Below are 17,611 nucleotides of genomic sequence, written 5' to 3'. Positions count from 1 at the left end.
TACTGCTGGGTCCGGGATAGGTGAGCAAAGTATTGGGAGCCTCTTGGTCATCGAGGTTGCAAAGAGACCTATGGTTGGCTGGCCCCAGGTGGCCCAAAGTCTCTTGCATACATCCTTGTGGAGGGTCCAATCTGTTGGAATTATTTGTCCCTTCCTACTGAGACAATCTGCTATGACATTCAAGTTGCCTTGGATGAACCTCGTTACTAGTGAAAAGTCTAGACCTGTTGAACAGGTGAGGAGGTCTCTTGCGAACTCGTACCATGTCAGAGAGTAGGTCCCTCCTTGCTTGGAGATGTACGTCAAAGCAGGGTGTTGTCCGTGTTCACCTCCACCACTTTGCCTTGAAGGAGAGACCTGAAGCTTTTCCAGGTCAGACGTACTGCCAGTAGCTTCTTGCAGTTGAAATGCATTGTCCTTTGACTCGAGTTCCATAATCCCGAGCATTCCCTACCGCCTAATGTCGCACCCCAGCCTACGTCCGATGCGTCCGAGAAGAGAACGTGGTTGGGAGTCTGAACAGTCAGGGGAAGACCCTTTCAAAGGTTGATAAAGTCCTTTCACCAAGTCAGACCAGACTTTATCTTTCCGGAAACCGGGATCGAGACCGCTTCTAGCGTCTTGTCCTTTTCCAGTGAAAAGCTAGATGATACAGAAGAGGACGGAGGTGTAGTCTTCCAAGTGACACAAAATGAACCACGGATGAGTGTCCTAACCAGACTCATCCACAGCCTGACAGGGCAGCGTTCCTTCTACAGCATCTTCTGGATGGATAGCAGGGCTGGGGGTTGATCGTCTTGTTCAGCAATGTCCTCATCAGAGGGTTCCTCATCCAAAACTGATGAGGAAACGGCAACGGAGTGGGCAACGTCTGACTTGCTGAATCCGGTCGCACTGGTGGATGCGTGACGGAGCCGGACACAATATCATGGTACTGCTGCACAGTCTGTGAACTGTCAACCATGGGGATGTGAGGAAGTACAGCGTCAACCCGAAACTGTCTAGACTGTCTGGGTTGTGCAGTCAACCCCCTACCGGGTTGCTGAGGTTGCCGCACTGTGTCACAACAAGTCACCTCTGCTGGTTGTTGAACGTCTTCCTAGTGACACACTGAACGTCAACAACCACCTCCGAGAGTCGCTTAACGTCAACGTGCGACTGGCAACCCACACTGGGTCGCATCGGTGGAGGAACCACCTCAACTGGCGGACGCGAGTAGGATACCTCAGCGTCAACAGGGCGCACAACCAACCGGTAGGAAGGTTGTTGGCCAGAAGGTTCTTCTCCGTAAAAAATCCTCTATCAAGGACACAAGCTTGGACTGCATGTCTTGCAACAAAGCCCATTAGGGTCTATGGGAGCAGGTGTGGCAACAGACGGGGTTAGCGACTGAAGCGGAACCATTTACCATCCCTGGAAGCCTTGTTATGCTTTAATTAAAGTCCATAGGAGGCTAAGCAGCTTAAGGCTCCTCTCCAAATGACAGAGTCCTCAAAGGAATATCAGTAGGAGGGAGAACAGCACTTTCTCATCTACAGGAACCATGTCCGAGAAAAGCTAGGTTATCTCAGTGAGGTTCTCACTGGTGCATAAGCAGCAGACCAGAAGGCAACGTTATGTAACTGCTTGATAGTCTGTGAACTGTCAAAAACTGAACTGTCAACCACAACAGGGCGTGAGGACATACAGCACTGGTGCATTAGTAGCAGACCAGAAGGCAACGTCATGTAACTGCTTGACAGTCTGTGAGCTGGCAACAACCAAAGCTGTGTGGGGAAGCCTCAACTCCTGACTGACTAGTCTGCTGCGGGCGAGTGGCGGTAACCACAGTGGGTTGCGGAGGCTGACACACCGTGTCAAAACACGGCAGCTTGTGGTAGCTCACGCACGGCAACGGAGTGCTCCGTGTGTCTGTGGGAGTCAGCATGCGTCTGGCAGGGTCGACTCCGCATGGGTGGAGGAGCTCTCACAACAAGAGTGTGGGAGCAGGCAGCCATGCTGGGCGCACAACCGTGGCAGGTTGTAGGCAAACGGGTGCATCGTCAACCTTCTCCGCAGTCGGAGTGTGGGAGCAGGCAACAACCAAAGCGGAGTGGTGGTGCGTGGTGGGGACTGCCGTGGGTTGCGGAAACTAACGCATCGCGTCAAAACACGGCAGCTTGACTCCACCTTCCCACTGCTGATGCGGTAGCTCACGCATGTTAACGGAGGGTGCCGCACGTCGGCTAACGTTAACATGCGCCTGGCAGGGTCGATTGCGCATCGGAGGTGGAGCTCTCCGCAGCCGGAGTGAGGGAGCAGGCAGCCTCAGCGTGAGCTGGGCGCACAACCGTGGCAGGTTGTAGGCTAACGGGAGCAGTGTCAACCTTCTCCGCACGAAACTCCTGCATAACCGCAGCTAACTGAGTCTGCAAAGACTGCAGTAAAGACCACTTAGGGTCTACAAAAACAGCAACAGACGGAGCTACTGTCCGTTGTGAATGAGGGTCTAAAACAGCTGGTGCGGCAACAGACGGAGTTACTGCCTGTTGCGGTACCACCTTGCCTCTCTTGGGAGGTGTGCAGTCGTCGGATGACTGCAGCGAGTCCGAACTGACCCAGTGGCTACACCTAGGCCGTTGGACTTGCGCGGAAGGGACCGACTTGCACTTAAAAAGCTGCAAGATGTGGTCCATGGTTTCTTACGAGAAACCTCTTCCGCAGACGAGGAATAAATGGGCTCTCTCGTCTTTGTGTGGGTGGGGCGATCTTGGGTAGATACGCCCGAAACCACGGAGGGAAAAACGTCTGTTCGTTGATCAAGGCCTGTGGAACCCATAAGTCGTTCGACATTACTTCTCCCCTGGGCTTGGGAGCTTGTAAGAGGTCCCGGACTAGGTGAACGACTGGCACGAACAGACGAACCCTCGGACGCAACACTGTAACACTTTGCGCATATCACTTTATCACTTTTGATTTTCTGTTTTGCACTTATTTCACTGAAATCGAAACTTTAACTGATTTCTACCTGAAACACGCAATCCTATCCTTCATTAAAAGGTAGTAATTGCGAAAACAGTCTTACAATGCAACAGAAAAACATAAATAAAGATAAAGAATTCAGTGGCTGGAAAAGAGACTAAACACTAGATCAAATAAACTACGTTTACAATCTCTCACCGCACAAAGCCTGGGAACAAGAATAAAACCCTAGAAACGTTTTACCTTCTTCCCCTACAGAGACTAGGGAGGAGAGTAAAAAACGAGAACAACGTTACCCGCTTGAACGAAACGTTTATTCTCCTCTCTCTCCCTCCGTCTTTATCTCTCTCTCTCTTCTCTCTTGATTTCGCACCTGAGAGAAGAGCCCAATTATATATCGTTAAAACATGTTATTTGCTAAAGGAAAAAACTGAAAGGTTTTCCAAATAAAAAGTTCCTTTAATTTAGAATTTAAACCATTTAAGCTAAGAAAGAATGAACGAAACGCTAGAATCGGTTTACTCTTACTGCAAAGTGAAACCGTGATACACTCTCTCTCTATCGTAACGATAGAGCGCATGTTGAACGTTCTGAACGTCAACAACTGCGTAGACTAAAAAACTAAACGTTAGTTCATCTTTGAAAACAGTACGAGACTATCAAAGAAATTCTTTCATAAAACATTAAAATTAAAAAAGTATTAAATTCTTTAAAGGTTAAATACGATATAACGGGCTCAATGTTAATTAACTTCGGTTCCAAGTTAGGACCGCCTACTATTAGGAAAGGTCGCATATAAACAAACATAAAAATTTATTTTTTATAAGTTTATAATAAATGGAAAGTTAATCGAAGAGGCCTATAAAGGCGGAGAGATATAAAATAAATAAAACTATAACGTGTTAAGCAAAATTACCAAAAACCTAAACACACTTCCGTCTAAGGGAAGGGTCGGCCATTTAAAAGTGAAAGAGAGTCCATACTCTCTTCGTCACCATAATTAAATCTATCCAAAACGAGTTCAAGTTTTGAAATGAAGAAAAATGTTATTTTCATTAGTAAAATAAATCTTTGAATATACTTACCCGATGATCATGTAGCTGTCAACTCCGTTGCCCGACAGAAATCTACGGTCGGGATACGCCAGCGATCGCTATCCAGGTGGGGGTGTACACAACAGCGCCATCTGTGAGTAGGTACTCAAGTACTTCTTGTCAACAAGAACTCAATTTTCTCCTCGGTCCACTGGTTCTCTATGGGGAGGAAGGGCGGGTTCTTTAATTCATGATCATCGGGTAAGTATATTCAAAAATTTATTTTACTAATGAAAATAACATTTTTCAATATTAATCTTACCCGATGATCATGTAGCTGATTCACACCCAGGGTGGTGGGTGGAGACCAGCATACATGTTAACAAAGAAGCTAAGTATCCCGTATTTCATTTTATAAGTTATTCAAAATAACAAACATAAAATAAATAAGTACCTGGTAAGGAAGTCGACTTGAACTATTACTCTGCCTTTTTTAAGTACGTCTTCCTTACTGAGCCTAGCGGTCCTCTTAGTATGCTGAACGACTCCTAGGTGCTGAAGTATAAAGGGCTGCAACCCATACTAAAGGACCTCATCACAACCTCTAACCTAGGCGCGTCTCAAGAAAGAATTTGACCACCCGCCAAATCAACCAGGATGCGGAAGGCTTCTTAGCCGACCGTACAACCAAAAGAACAACAATAAAAAGTATTCAAGAGAAAGGTTAAAAAGGTTATGGGATTATGGGAATGTAGTGGCTGAGCCCTCACCTACTACTGCACTCGCTGCTACGAATGGTCCCAGGGTGTAGCAGTTCTCGTAAAGAGACTGGACATCTTTGAGATAGAATGATGCGAACACTGACTTGCTTCTCCAATAGGTTGCATCCATAACACTCTGCAGAGAACGGTTCTGTTTGAAGGCCACTGAAGTAGCAACAGCTCTCACTTCATGTGTCCTTACCTTCAGCAAAGCAAGGTCTTCTTCCTTCAGATGAGAATGTGCTTCTCTAATCAGAAGCCTGATGTAGTAAGAAACTGCGTTCTTAGACATCGGTAGAGAAGGCTTCTTGATAGCACACCATAAAGCTTCTGATTGTCCTCGTAATGGCTTTGACCTTCTTAAATAGTACCTAAGAGCTCTAACTGGGCAAAGTACTCTCTCTAGTTCGTTCCCCACCAAGTTGGACAGGCTTGGGATCTCGAACGACTTAGGCCAAGGACGGGAAGGAAGCTCGTTTTTAGCCAAAAAACCGAGCTGCAAGGAACATGTAGCCGTTTCAGATGTGAAACCTATGTTCCTGCTGAAGGCGTGGATCTCACTTACTCTTTTAGCTGTTGCTAAGCACACGAGGAAAAGTTTTTAATGTGAGGTCCTTAAAAGAGGCTGATTGGAGCGGTTCAAATCTCGATGACATTAGGAACCTTAAAACCACGTCTAGATTCCAGCCTGGAGTGGACAACCGACGTTCCTTTGAGGTCTCAAAAGACCTAAGGAGGTCCTGTAGATCTTTGTTGGTGGAAAGATCCAAGCCTCTGTGGCGGAATACCGCTGCCAACATACTTCTGTAACCCTTGATCGTAGGAGCTGATAGGGATCTTACGTTCCTTAGATGTAACAGGAAGTCAGCAATCTGGGTTACAGTGGTACTGGTTGAGGAAACTGCATTGGCCTTGCACCAGCTTCGGAAGACTTCCCATTTAGACTGATAGACTCTGAGAGTGGATGTCCTCCTTGCTCTGGCTGCCTCCTTCGAAAAGCCTCTAGCTCTTGAGAGTCTTTCGATAGTCTGAAGGCAGTCAGACGAAGAGCGTGGAGGTTTGGGTGTACCTTCTTTACGTGAGGTTGACGCAGAAGGTCCACTCTTAGAGGAAGAGTCCTGGGAACGTCGACTAGCCATTGCAGTACCTCGGTGAACCATTCTCTCGCAGGCCAGAGGGGAGCAACCAACGTCAGCCGTGTCCCTTTGTGAGAGGCGAACTTCTGAAGTACCCTGTTGACAATCTTGAACGGCGGGAACGCATACAGGTCGAGATGGGACCAATCCAGCAGAAAGGCATCCACGTGAACTGCTGCTGGGTCTGGAATCGGAGAACAATACATCGGGAGCCTCTTGGTCATCGAGGTAGCGAATAGATCTATGGTTGGCTGACCCCACAGGGCCCATAGTCTGCTGCAAACATTCTTGTGAAGGGTCCACTCTGTGGGGATGACCTGACCCTTCCGGCTGAGGCGATCTGCCATGACATTCATATCGCCCTGAATGAACCTCGTTACCAGCGTAAGCTTTCGATCTTTTGACCAAATGAGGAGGTCCCTTGCGATCTCGAACAACTTCCTCGAATGAGTCCCTCCCTGCTTGGAGATGTAAGCCAAGGCTGTGGTGTTGTCAGAGTTCACCTCCACCACCTTGTTTAGCTGGAGGGACTTGAAGTTTATCAAGGCCAGATGAACCGCCAACAACTCCTTGCAATTGATGTGAAGTGTCCTTTGCTCCTGATTCCATGTGCCCGAGCATTCCTGTCCGTCCAGTGTCGCACCCCAGCCCGTGTCCGATGCGTCCGAGAAGAGACGGTGGTCGGGGGTCTGAACAGCCAATGGTAGACCTTCCTTGAGAAGAATGCTGTTCTTCCACCACGTTAGAGTAGACCTCATCTCTTCGGAAACAGGAACTGAGACCGTCTCTAGCGTCATGTCCTTTATCCAGTGAGCAGCTAGATGATACTGAAGGGGGCGGAGGTGGAGTCTCCCTAACTCGATGAACAGGGCCAGCGATGAAAGTGTCCCTGTTAGACTCATCCACTGCCTGACTGAGCATCGGTTCCTTCTCAGCATGCTCTGGATGCATTCTAGGGCTTGATTGATCCTTGGGGCCGACGGAAAAGCCCGAAAAGCTCGACTCTGAATCTCCATACCCAGGTAGACAATGGTCTGGGATGGGACGAGCTGGGACTTCTCTATATTGACCAGGAGGCCCAGTTCCTTGGTCAGATCCATAGTCCATCTGAGATTCTCCAGACAGCGACGACTTGTTGGAGCTCTTAAAAGCCAGTCGTCTAAATAGAGGGAGGCTCTGATGTCTGCCAAGTGAAGGAATTTCGCAATATTCCTCATCAGTCTGGTAAACACAAGAGGTGCCGTGCTTAGGCCAAAGCACAGGGCTTGGAACTGGTACACAACCTTTCCAAAGACGAACCTTAGGAAAGGTTGGGAGTCTGGATGGATGGGGACGTGAAAGTACGCGTCTTTCAGGTCTAACGAGACCATCCAGTCCTCCTGCCTGACCGCTGCTAGGACCGACTTCGTCGTCTCCATCGTGAACGTCTGCTTGGTGACAAAAGCATTGAGAGCACTGACGTCCAGCACCGGTCTCCAACCTCCTGTCTTCTTGGCTACCAGGAAGAGACGGTTGTAAAAGCCCGGGGATTGATGATCCCGGACTATGACCACCACTTCCTTTTGTAGCAAGAGCGACACCTCTTGTTGCAACGCTAGCCTCTTGTCCTTCTCCTTGTAGTTGGGAGAGAGGTTGATGGGAGACGTAGCTAGAGGGGGACTGCGGCAGAACGGAATTCTGTATCCCTCCCTTAGCCACTTCACAGACTGAGCGTCTGCACCTCTGCTCTCCCAAGCTTGCCAGAAGGTCTTGAGTCTGGCCCCTACTGCTGTCTGGAGAGTAAGGCAGTCAGAACTTGCCTTTTGCGGACTTGGAACCCTTCTTGGACTTGCCACGGTGACTGTCTGCACGGGTACCTCCTCTGCTGGAGGCTCTGCCACGAAAGGGCGGGATGAACCTAGATGCAGGAGTGTCAACTGCTGCAGGGCAGAAGGGTCTAGGCACGGAAGGTAAGGTTTTAGCCTTACGTGCAGAAGATGCCATAAGATCATGAGTATCCTTCTGGATAAGCGAGGCAGCCATCCCCTTAATCAGCTCCTTCGGAAACAGACACTTGGAGAGAGGAGCAAACAACAACTCTGACTTCTGGCAAGGAGTGATACCAGCCGATAAGAAGGAGCAAAGATGTTCTCTCTTCTTAAGGACTCCTGACACATACGAAGCCGCAAGTTCACCAGACCCATCCCGAATTGCTTTGTCCATGCTAGACATGATCAGCATGGCCGAGTCCTTATCTGAAGGGGAAGTCTTCCTGCTTAAGGCTCCCAAACACCAATCGAGGAAGTTGAATATCTCGAAGGCACGAAAGACTCCCTTCAACAGATGATCTAAATCGGAAAAGGACCAGCAGATCTTCGAACGTCTCATAGCCAACCTGCGGGGAGAGTCAACCAGACTTGAGAAGTCGCCCTAGGCAGAGGCAGGAACTCCCAAGCCGGGTTCCTCTCCCGTGGCATACCAGACGCTCGACTTAGAAGCAAGCTTGGTAGGTGGAAAGACGAAAGAAGTCTTTCCCAGTTGTTTTTTGGAATGCAACCACTCTCCCATAACCCTCAAAGCTCTCTTAGATGAACTGGCGAGAACAAGCTTGGTGAAGGCAGGCGCAGCAGACTGCATGCCCAGAGCAAACTCGGAGGGAGGAGAACGAGGGGTTGCAGACACAAACTGCTCAGGATACAAGTCCCTGAACAAGGCAAGGACTTTACGAAAGTCTAAGGAGGGAGGCGTAGACTTGGGCCCTTCAAAATCAGAGTGAGGTTCATCCAGATGTGCAGCTTCGTCATCCGATACACCATCATCCGAAAGCTGAGTTGTAAGTGGCAAAGGTAGAGCAGAAAGCTGAACGGCTGAATCCGGCAGTACGGGTGCATGCGTACCTGCGGATCCAACATCATGCCGCTGCTGGTCGGTCTGCGAGCTGGCAACAACAAAAGCAAAGGGCCGGTGTGTGGGAGGGGCTGCGGTGGGTTGAGGAGCATGCGGTATGGTATGCAGAGCATGCTGTAAGGTATGCGGCTCATGCTGCATGGTATGCGGAGCATGCTGTAAGGTATGCAGAGCATGCTGCATGGGCTGCGGAGAATGCCGCATAGTGCTGGAACCCGGCAGCTCCTGATGCGGTAGCTCACGCATGTTAGCAGATGGTGCAGCAAGAACATGCGTCTGGCAGGGAGGACTGCGCATCGGTGGTGGAGCTCCCACAGGTGGAGTGTGGGAGCAGGCAGCCGCAGTATCTGCTGAGCGCACAACCTCGGCGGGTTGTAGGTTAACAGGAGCAGTGTTAACCTTTTCAGCATGATACTCCTGCATGAATGCCGCAAGCTGAGACTGCATAGTCTGCAGCATGGACCACTTAGGGTCTACTGTGGTTGGAGCAACAACAGACGGAGCAGTAGCCTGTTGAGGGACCACTCTACCTCTCTTGGGAGGTGTGCAGTCATCAGATGACTGCGGCGAGTCCGAACTGACCCAGTGGCTACACCTGGGCCGTTGGACTCGCTCGGAAGGGACCTTACGTTTGAGCGGTCGTGAGACCTTGGTCCACCGTTTCCTCCTGGAAACTTCTTCCACAGACGAGGAATGTAAGGGCTCATTCGTCTGTATGTGGATGGGACGATCCTTAACAGATACGTCCGCAACCACTGAGGATACATCCGTGCGCCGATCAAGGCCTGCCGAACCCTTTGGTCCTTCGACATTGCTTCTCCCCTGGGCTTGGGAGCTTGCAAGAGGTCCCGGACTGGGAGGACGACTGGCACGCACAGATGTACCCTCATGCGCAACACTGACACTGACACTTTGCACATCACTAGCACTAACACTTCCCACTGCACTCTTCGCTTTCAGCTCTCTGACATCTGCCAAGAGCTGATTACGGTCATTAGCCAATGACTCCACTTTGTCACCGAGAGCCTGAATGGCACGCAACATATCCGCCATTGCAGGCTGAGCACTCGTAGCAGGTTCGGGAGTCACCACCACAGGGGAAGGAAAAGGTTGAGGGGCATGGGGAGAGGAAAAATCCACAGAGCGAGAAGAACTCCTCCTATTTCTCTCCTTCTCTAACCTACGTGCATATCTAAGGAATTCGTTAAAATCGAATTCCGAAAGCCCAGCACATTCCCCACATCGATCTTCCAATTGACAGGATTTACCCCTACAATTGGAACATACGGTGTGAGGATCTATAGAGGCCTTCGGAAGACGCCTAGCACAAGTCCTAACGCTACACTGCCTGTACTTAGGTACTTGAGACTGGTCAGACATCTTGAATTTAGAAGTAGTCAAGGGGGGATTCCAAAATCTAGCAAAGTTCGTTAACAATTAATCCAAATTAATTCCAAAAGCTTGCTAAGCTAATGATAAAGCTTCCTGAATAGCGAAGGCTAAACTCTAGAGCAAATACATCACCAAATCGTGAACAATAACTCCAGAATCAACAGCGTATCCAAGTAGGTCTTGCCGGCGGCACGACAGAGGAAAAATTGAGTTCTTGTTGACAAGAAGTACTTGAGTACCTACTCACAGATGGCGCTGTTGTGTACACCCCCACCTGGATAGCGATCGCTGGCGTATCCCGACCGTAGATTTCTGTCGGGCAACGGAGTTGACAGCTACATGATCATCGGGTAAGATTAATATTGAAAAAACCCCTGCATAGCGAAAGCTCAAAACTGGAATAGTGTACTTCACCAAATCGTTGTGAAAACAAATCCAGTTAGGGACGGCGTATTTAGTAGGTCTTGCCAGTGGCACGACAGAGAGAAAATTGGTTCTATGTTGACATCGAGTACTTGAGTACCTACTTGACAGATGGCGCTGTTGATGTACACCCCCACCTGTATAGCGATCGCTGGCGTATTCCGCCCGTAGGTTTTTTCTGTCGGGCAGCAGAGCTGACAGCTATATGATCATCGGGTAAGTTTAATATTGAAAATTCTATTTTCCTTGATCATCACAATCCCTGACCATGACGAAAGCGGAGAGTCAAACTTGATCTTGTAGCAACTGCCACACGATGAAGGCCAGTATCAGATACCCAAGAGATACATCCCAAGGTGAACATCTGAATGAACACCTGAGTAGCAGTACCGTACCTAGTTCAGAGCCCCGAGTCCTGAACTGGTACATCTTACTTTAGGGGGAGAAGGGAGGCACTGTAAATTCAAATGGACTGAGGCACAGGTACTAAATGTATTCATCCTTCAGAGGCACTGAAGGCATGAAGTTTTCCTCTCTGATGGAACTCCGCACTGATCACAATGTTTCCATCCAGAACTTCATATAATCAACAAACTCATTCTAAGGTGAGAGGTTGATAACTGACCTCCAGGCCCCAGCTGACTCTTCCCCAAGAAGAGTCTACTGTTGAACCACAAAGATTCATCTCTAACCACTTTGAGCTCATTCCTCTCCAACATCCCTCTTACCTCTGTCTGCAATGCCAAAGATCTCAGCAATGTTGGAAGAACAGATGAGTAACCTATCAGAAAAAGGAGTAGGGAGGGGGCAAGTGGCTGAAAAAGGTAGTAAGTAACCTACTTGGAAGGAACAGGTTTAAAGGCCACTCATGAATGGCATAGGCAAAAGAGTAGTGACATTGCCCTATCACGCTGGACAATGCCCTAAGAGACGGATCATACACATGATCAGTGCCCAAACCCCCTCTCCACCCAAGCTAGGACTAAGAAGGGCCAGGCAATGGCTGCGGATAATTCAGCAGATAGACCTGTAGTCTCCCCCAAACACCCCATCCTTAGTCTACAAGGATGGTGAGGTTGATGCGATCAAAGGAACTAACAAGTTTGAGCAGAACTCGAACCCCAGTCTGGCAATCACCAGTCAGGGACGTTACCACATAGGCCACCACAACCCTTGGCTAGCACAAAAGAGCTACAGGCACCAGTTCATCCCGGGAAGTTGTGGGCAGTTCTGTCAGGGCCTAAGAAAGGCCTGAAACCTTCCTTTGCTGAACCCCATACTGATGAGTTCATAAGTGAGAGCTTTTTTCTTTGAGAATAGGGAGACCAGGGCAGAACCAGGGATGGCCTGGGCCCTTGAGGGGGCACCAAAGTGCTACTCAATGACCGAGGCCACACCTAAAAGTGGATCCCCTGTAGCCTCCTTCTAAGGGTTGTACCCAGGAACTGTGTGCATGGATGTCCACCAGGAATATTCTGACTGGGGATTGTCTGCATTCGTTAGCACCGGTCCATAGGCCGGTGAATTAGGAACATAAGAATTACAAGTACAGTACCCTATAATCAAGCCAGGGAAGAGGGTACAGTAGGTTGCTTCTGTAATTCAGTACCCCCCAGGAATACTATTATTTTGTCCACTGACCATGTAATTGAAGACTAAAGATGGCATGGGAAGGTCGACAACTGCAGAGAAAGGATCCCTGGCACTGAACACAGCAGACACGGAAGGAGCACTCTTACTCTTCCCTCTGATGGAAGGGGTGGAGGGAAAGTACATTGTTTAATGCATGGGGAGAAGCTCCCTCCACCCCAACTCTTGGTCTTTCACTGCAAGGAAATCACAATGAAAGCTTAGAATGATGTCCAATGTCCACTAATATCCAGGTAATAAAGTAAATGGAGAAAGCCAAAGCTCCTTCATTAACCTGGAAGCAAAGTATATAGGGCTGTAAATTCCTGTTCCCCCTGGTTACCAAAATAGCTGAGGAAAACCATCCATGACCACATGAAGAAAAGGCAGGGGGATGGGACACAGGCTACAGTCCCAGCTTTGTGCATTGGTCCCAAGGGGCCGTAAAAGGAGTCAGAGGACCTGAGGCCACAACCCTTGAGGGCCGTGACACGAGATCACAACCTTGGGCTCAAATGGGGGGGGGGGGGATATGGAGTCCCCTCTACACGCGAGCCACGGCGCCACCGACCTTAAGCTTGGGGCAATGACATGGGGTCACTGCTTTCGCCCAAATGCTGATTGAACAAACCTGTCCTATCTGGATACCATGCTAGCTGGGGACCCCCTCGGCATAAATGACCTTAGATGTCTGGATGCCAGATAACTCCTAATCAATCAATCGGGGACCCCAGAACTGAGGGTCAAAGTTTGACACTGTGACAAGGGGCCTGAGGCTGAAACACAAGGCTGACACCAATCAACCTAGGAACCTGAGGCTTAGGGGACCCAAGACCTGGCCTTGGGGATTACAGTGTAGAGCCGTGACACCGAGTCATGGCCCCATACATCAGTGCAATGGGGACCTGAAACATAGGTCTGTAACACCTGTCCTGCTTGGCTACCAGGGTAGCTGGGGACTCTAGTCTTACAAGGCATAGAGCTGTGTCATAGCTTACCACAAGAGCTATGGCCCCTGCCTCATGCATCAGAGACAAGTAGCCAAATCACTGGGCTGGGAGAGACTCGGGTGTCATCCAATCGCCCTGAGCAAGATGGTGTCAAAAGGAGCGTTTCGCTACAATTTTTTCCGAGAGGTGTGAACAGAGTTGGAAGTCAAAGAGGACGACGAGGAAGAGTAGCAGAGGAGAAAGAAGATCACACACACGTCTTAATCTTTCCAACACAACGCACCCATCGGGCAGAGGTGACGAAGTCTGAGAAACTCGGATAATGATGCTCCACCAAAGGGAAAAACCACAAGGGTTGCTCCAACAGGAACCACAACACTGGGGAACACTGTCACAAGGGAGGGGTAGCACACTCATTGGGGAACGGAACCAGCAGACACCCAGGTACAAGGGTCAGGGTCTAGGCACAGGGGAAGGGGGATAAGGGGTGATCAGGTCATGGAAGATACCAGGGAACAGCCCTCTAACACTGGGGCAACACGTCCTTTCAGCCCCTTGGGCTGCCCTACGCCCAGGGAAGGGGAACCACTGCAGACATCAAAGGAGAAACCAACACTAGGGCCATATTGACCACGCCCATCACCACTAGTGTCACCAAGGGAGATACTGCTATGGGTAGTCTACCTGAAAGACTCAAGGAGGACAAAACCTTCCATTGGGCACATTCGTCGTCAGTGGTAACAAAAGCGGATAAGAGCCTCCAACTTTCGATGGGGTGAGGCAAACACTAAGGGAACCCTACATAACACCAGAACCTGAAAGCCTGCCAACGTAGCCCCAAGGGCTCCTTGCTCCTAAAGCATACATCTTGGGAACCAAGCCAGGGGTGTAGGCCCAGGAGTGGTGGTAACAGACACATCCCAATGAGCAGAAGGAAGAAGCAACGATTTCTTTCTCCCAATCAATGCATACGCCTGACACTATAGGTGGCCACGACCTACAATCGCGGTTAATTACGAACAATCATGCCCTAGCAAGAAACACAGAGGGAGTGTGTACAGACAGTTTAACAAAACCAGAAACAACATCCATCCTCCCATGTACGAGTGTCTTGCTTCCCATTGCTGTACTGTATAACAATCAACATTCACTTCCTGGAGAAAAAAAAAAAAAAAAAAAAAAAACCATGATGAAAAGTTCAATTAAGGGAGCAACATCACATATGTTCTCGATGTAACTTAAAACATAAGTGAAGAGATTTTGACAGGTAGGAGGGTGGAGAATCCTTGTCCTCGTTCCTTTCTGTTGCTTACCTGCTTGTTAAAACAATTCAATAATCATCCATCTGACACTTAAAACATTCCTCTTACTAAGGGTAGAAGAGACTCTTTAGCCATGGTAAGCAACTCTTCTAGGAGAAGGACACTCCAAAATCAAACCATTGTTCTCTAGTCTTGGGTAGTGCCATAGCCTCTTTACCATGGTCTTCCACTGTCTTGCTTGAGGGTACACTCGGGCACACTATTCTATCTAATTTCTCTCCTTCTTGTTTTGTTAAAAGTTTATATAGTTTATATAGGAGATATTTCGTTTAATATTGTTACTTTTATTTTTCCTTTTTTCCTTTCCTCACTGGGCTATTTTCCCTGTTGGAGCCCCTGGTCTTATAGCACTCTGCTTTTCCAAGTAGGGTTGTAGCTTAGCAAGTAATAATAATAATAATAATAATAATAATAATATTAATAATAATAATAAGGACAATGGTTTGTATTTCGCTTAGGAACAAATGACGATTACATCCTTATGATCCCCAGTGGTGAGGAAAATTACTGATAAAAGCCTATACATATACTTACTAAAGTCTATTCAATCAATCAATACAAATAAATTTTGAAGCCCAATTTCTCAAAGCATGAAATTTTTGGAAAAAATTTGCTACAACTTCTCTTATCATTGACATTCAAACATGAAAAGATAAACAATTTTATAGCCTACAATCTGTACATCCAGTTTAGAAAGAATTAAAATATTCCATTTGAAAAACCAGTCACCTTCAAAAGTAAGATCTATACATTAATAAAATAATACATGTGAAAAATAAAAATGCTAAAAAAATTTTCAATGTACATATAACTTTAGTATATAATTTCCTTTCAATTATTTTTAAATCAAAAATTGTTTCTTTCAAGCAACTTTTCCCGGAGGCTCCACTTTTACATAAAGGCAATTTTGACCTTTATTATTGTTAGCTTAAAGAGAGGGAGAATCGCAGGGAGATACGTCCCTTACCCTTGTAAGTAAGGACATGGCGATTTGGGCCACATTAGGTGAGGTACCTCAGGTTATGAAATTCTCCTTAAGGCCATCATACACACAGGGACCTAGCTCAGATCACAAGCAAATCATATCTGCCCGCACACTGTTCCGATGATTGCATGTGACCATCAGTCTAATTGAAAACATCACTGTGAGCATACAGTATACGACACCTCACAAATAGCTGTATACTATATATGTTGTCATCCTAGGATGTTAATATGCAGCAAGGGTTGCTAGCCAAATGAGGATATTGCATGACAAACACATAAATCGCGATCTTCGATAAAGGGTGTAAAATTATGAGCCTGAACATAGCAATGCCAGGTTGCAGCCGAGATAGTGCTACCCGTCGAGATAGCGCTCTCATGAGGCTCCGCCTACTTTTGGCAGAGCAATACCCCAATTGAAACACCGATTAACTTATGATGCCAATATCATATGTGATAATTATTGCATGTATGGTGCTTTTTACGGCATTTACCTGCATCACAACTTGAACACATTGGCGCCTACGCCATAGAAAACGGGATTGTAAGATAAGTGGTAATATTAAATAATTTAATATAAATTTACCATAATATTGACAAACTAGATATATTTAAGGCTAATTACCAGCACAGACATAATTTCTGGTCTATATCTTAATAATATAACTTAAAACCTGCCAAAAGGTTTATACTATTGTTAAGCAAGTGTTCAAACTGTAAGCCTAACCTAGAGCTAGTCATTAGGCCTATGCTTCTAGGTCAATTAAGGCCTTGTGTCATATACCTTCAAAAATATCATATATATATACAAAAAAGGGTAATTAAAGAATAAAACAGAACATTCATTCGTCAAATTTGGAATTCTACTCATACAGTACATTAAGGGACATCTCAATAACAGGTCAGTGTACCTGTATCCTGAATTACAGGAGAAAACAGACCTTTCATTCATCAAATTGTAAATTCTAAGCATACATGAAAGGACACTTCAATGCACCTGTATCCTAGGATCGGGTCCTTCCTCTGCAACATCCTCTGCACTGAGGTCAATTTCAGAATTAGCCAGCGAAGTTGCTGCCTGATCATTCAGATCCACTTCCTCCATTATCACGACTCCTTTTAGGCTGCCGCTGAGCCTCTTCTCTGTTTCAACTACCTTTCCAATAACGCCATTAGCCGTATGAAATTCATTTCACGTCACATTAACTTTGACGGGCAAATTAAGACAATGATCTCGGGGAATCCAATTACACCTTTTTCGTCTGCATTGAGACATGTAGTCTACCGCGTATAATTTGACACCTAGCAACTTTGACATATTTTATAATGTTTCTTAACTCTGTGGGAACACCTTATCTGCCATAGTTTGGATATTACCATTCAATTTAAATAAATAAGCGGAGAAATATGTGAGAAATCTATATCTCATAACACTAAACTGATATTGCATAAACTAGAAAGGACTGTAATGTTTAAAGTTTTCTCTTTGATACAGCACTTCGCAAATATATATAATTATTTTATCTACGTAGCTACTTTATAACTAAATTTTATAAAGAAATGTTCACATATGCTACTTGTGGAGCCATGGGTTGAGAAACATTATAATAGGTATTCCTAAAACCTGTTCGGCGGAAATACGCGTTAATTGTAGATTGGCACTGGAATAGAGACGTTTGCGCTTATACTGCAAATGTAGGACGGTTAGATTCTGAATTTTAAATTTCAATAGGAAGGTCAGTCAAGGGGGAAAAAGACAAAAAAAAAAAAATTTGTCTTTAAACTTTTTTTTCCAGAGTAAGGAAATACTACTTCACTGCAAATGCTAAAATGCTAGCACTGCATTTTCCCCTTTTTGGTGTACACTCAGACCAATACAGATCATTGTAACTCTTGTGGCAAAGTTGTATGAAGTACGACGATATGGTTTTCAAAATTATTCACAAAATTAAAAACAAATCAAATTTGATAGGTGTTTCTATCTATGCTCTATAAACTGTGTTGTAAATGCGTAGATATGTGAATAAAAAGGTAGGCAGGCTACTTGAAATTGGTAACTTGGAATCGATAAAAATGTGCGTAATACTTGGAAGTGTACCCAGAAAATCGTACACCTGTTAGTTTATACAGCAC

At 46.7% G+C, this 17,611-nt stretch overlaps 1 protein-coding gene across 4 annotated transcripts in view; it reads right to left on the bottom strand.

Annotated features, from left to right (window-relative positions):
- Nucleotides 1–16,744, bottom strand: part of LOC137621449 (uncharacterized) — a 107,513-nt gene extending 90,769 nt beyond the window's left edge. For all 4 annotated transcript variants that reach the window (XM_068351757.1, XM_068351756.1, XM_068351758.1 and 1 more), the window contains exon 1: nucleotides 16,476–16,744. In XM_068351757.1, coding sequence (XP_068207858.1) covers nucleotides 16,476–16,583 — 108 coding nt within the window. In that variant the 5' untranslated portion in view covers nucleotides 16,584–16,744. The remainder of the gene's footprint in view (nucleotides 1–16,475) is intronic.
- Between the last annotated feature and the right edge of the window lie 867 nt (nucleotides 16,745–17,611).

The sequence above is a fragment of the Palaemon carinicauda genome, chromosome 28, assembly GCF_036898095.1.
Source record: "Palaemon carinicauda isolate YSFRI2023 chromosome 28, ASM3689809v2, whole genome shotgun sequence".
In the NCBI taxonomy this organism is placed as follows: Eukaryota; Metazoa; Arthropoda; class Malacostraca; order Decapoda; family Palaemonidae; genus Palaemon; species Palaemon carinicauda.
This window is presented reverse-complemented; position numbering and strand designations above follow the sequence as displayed.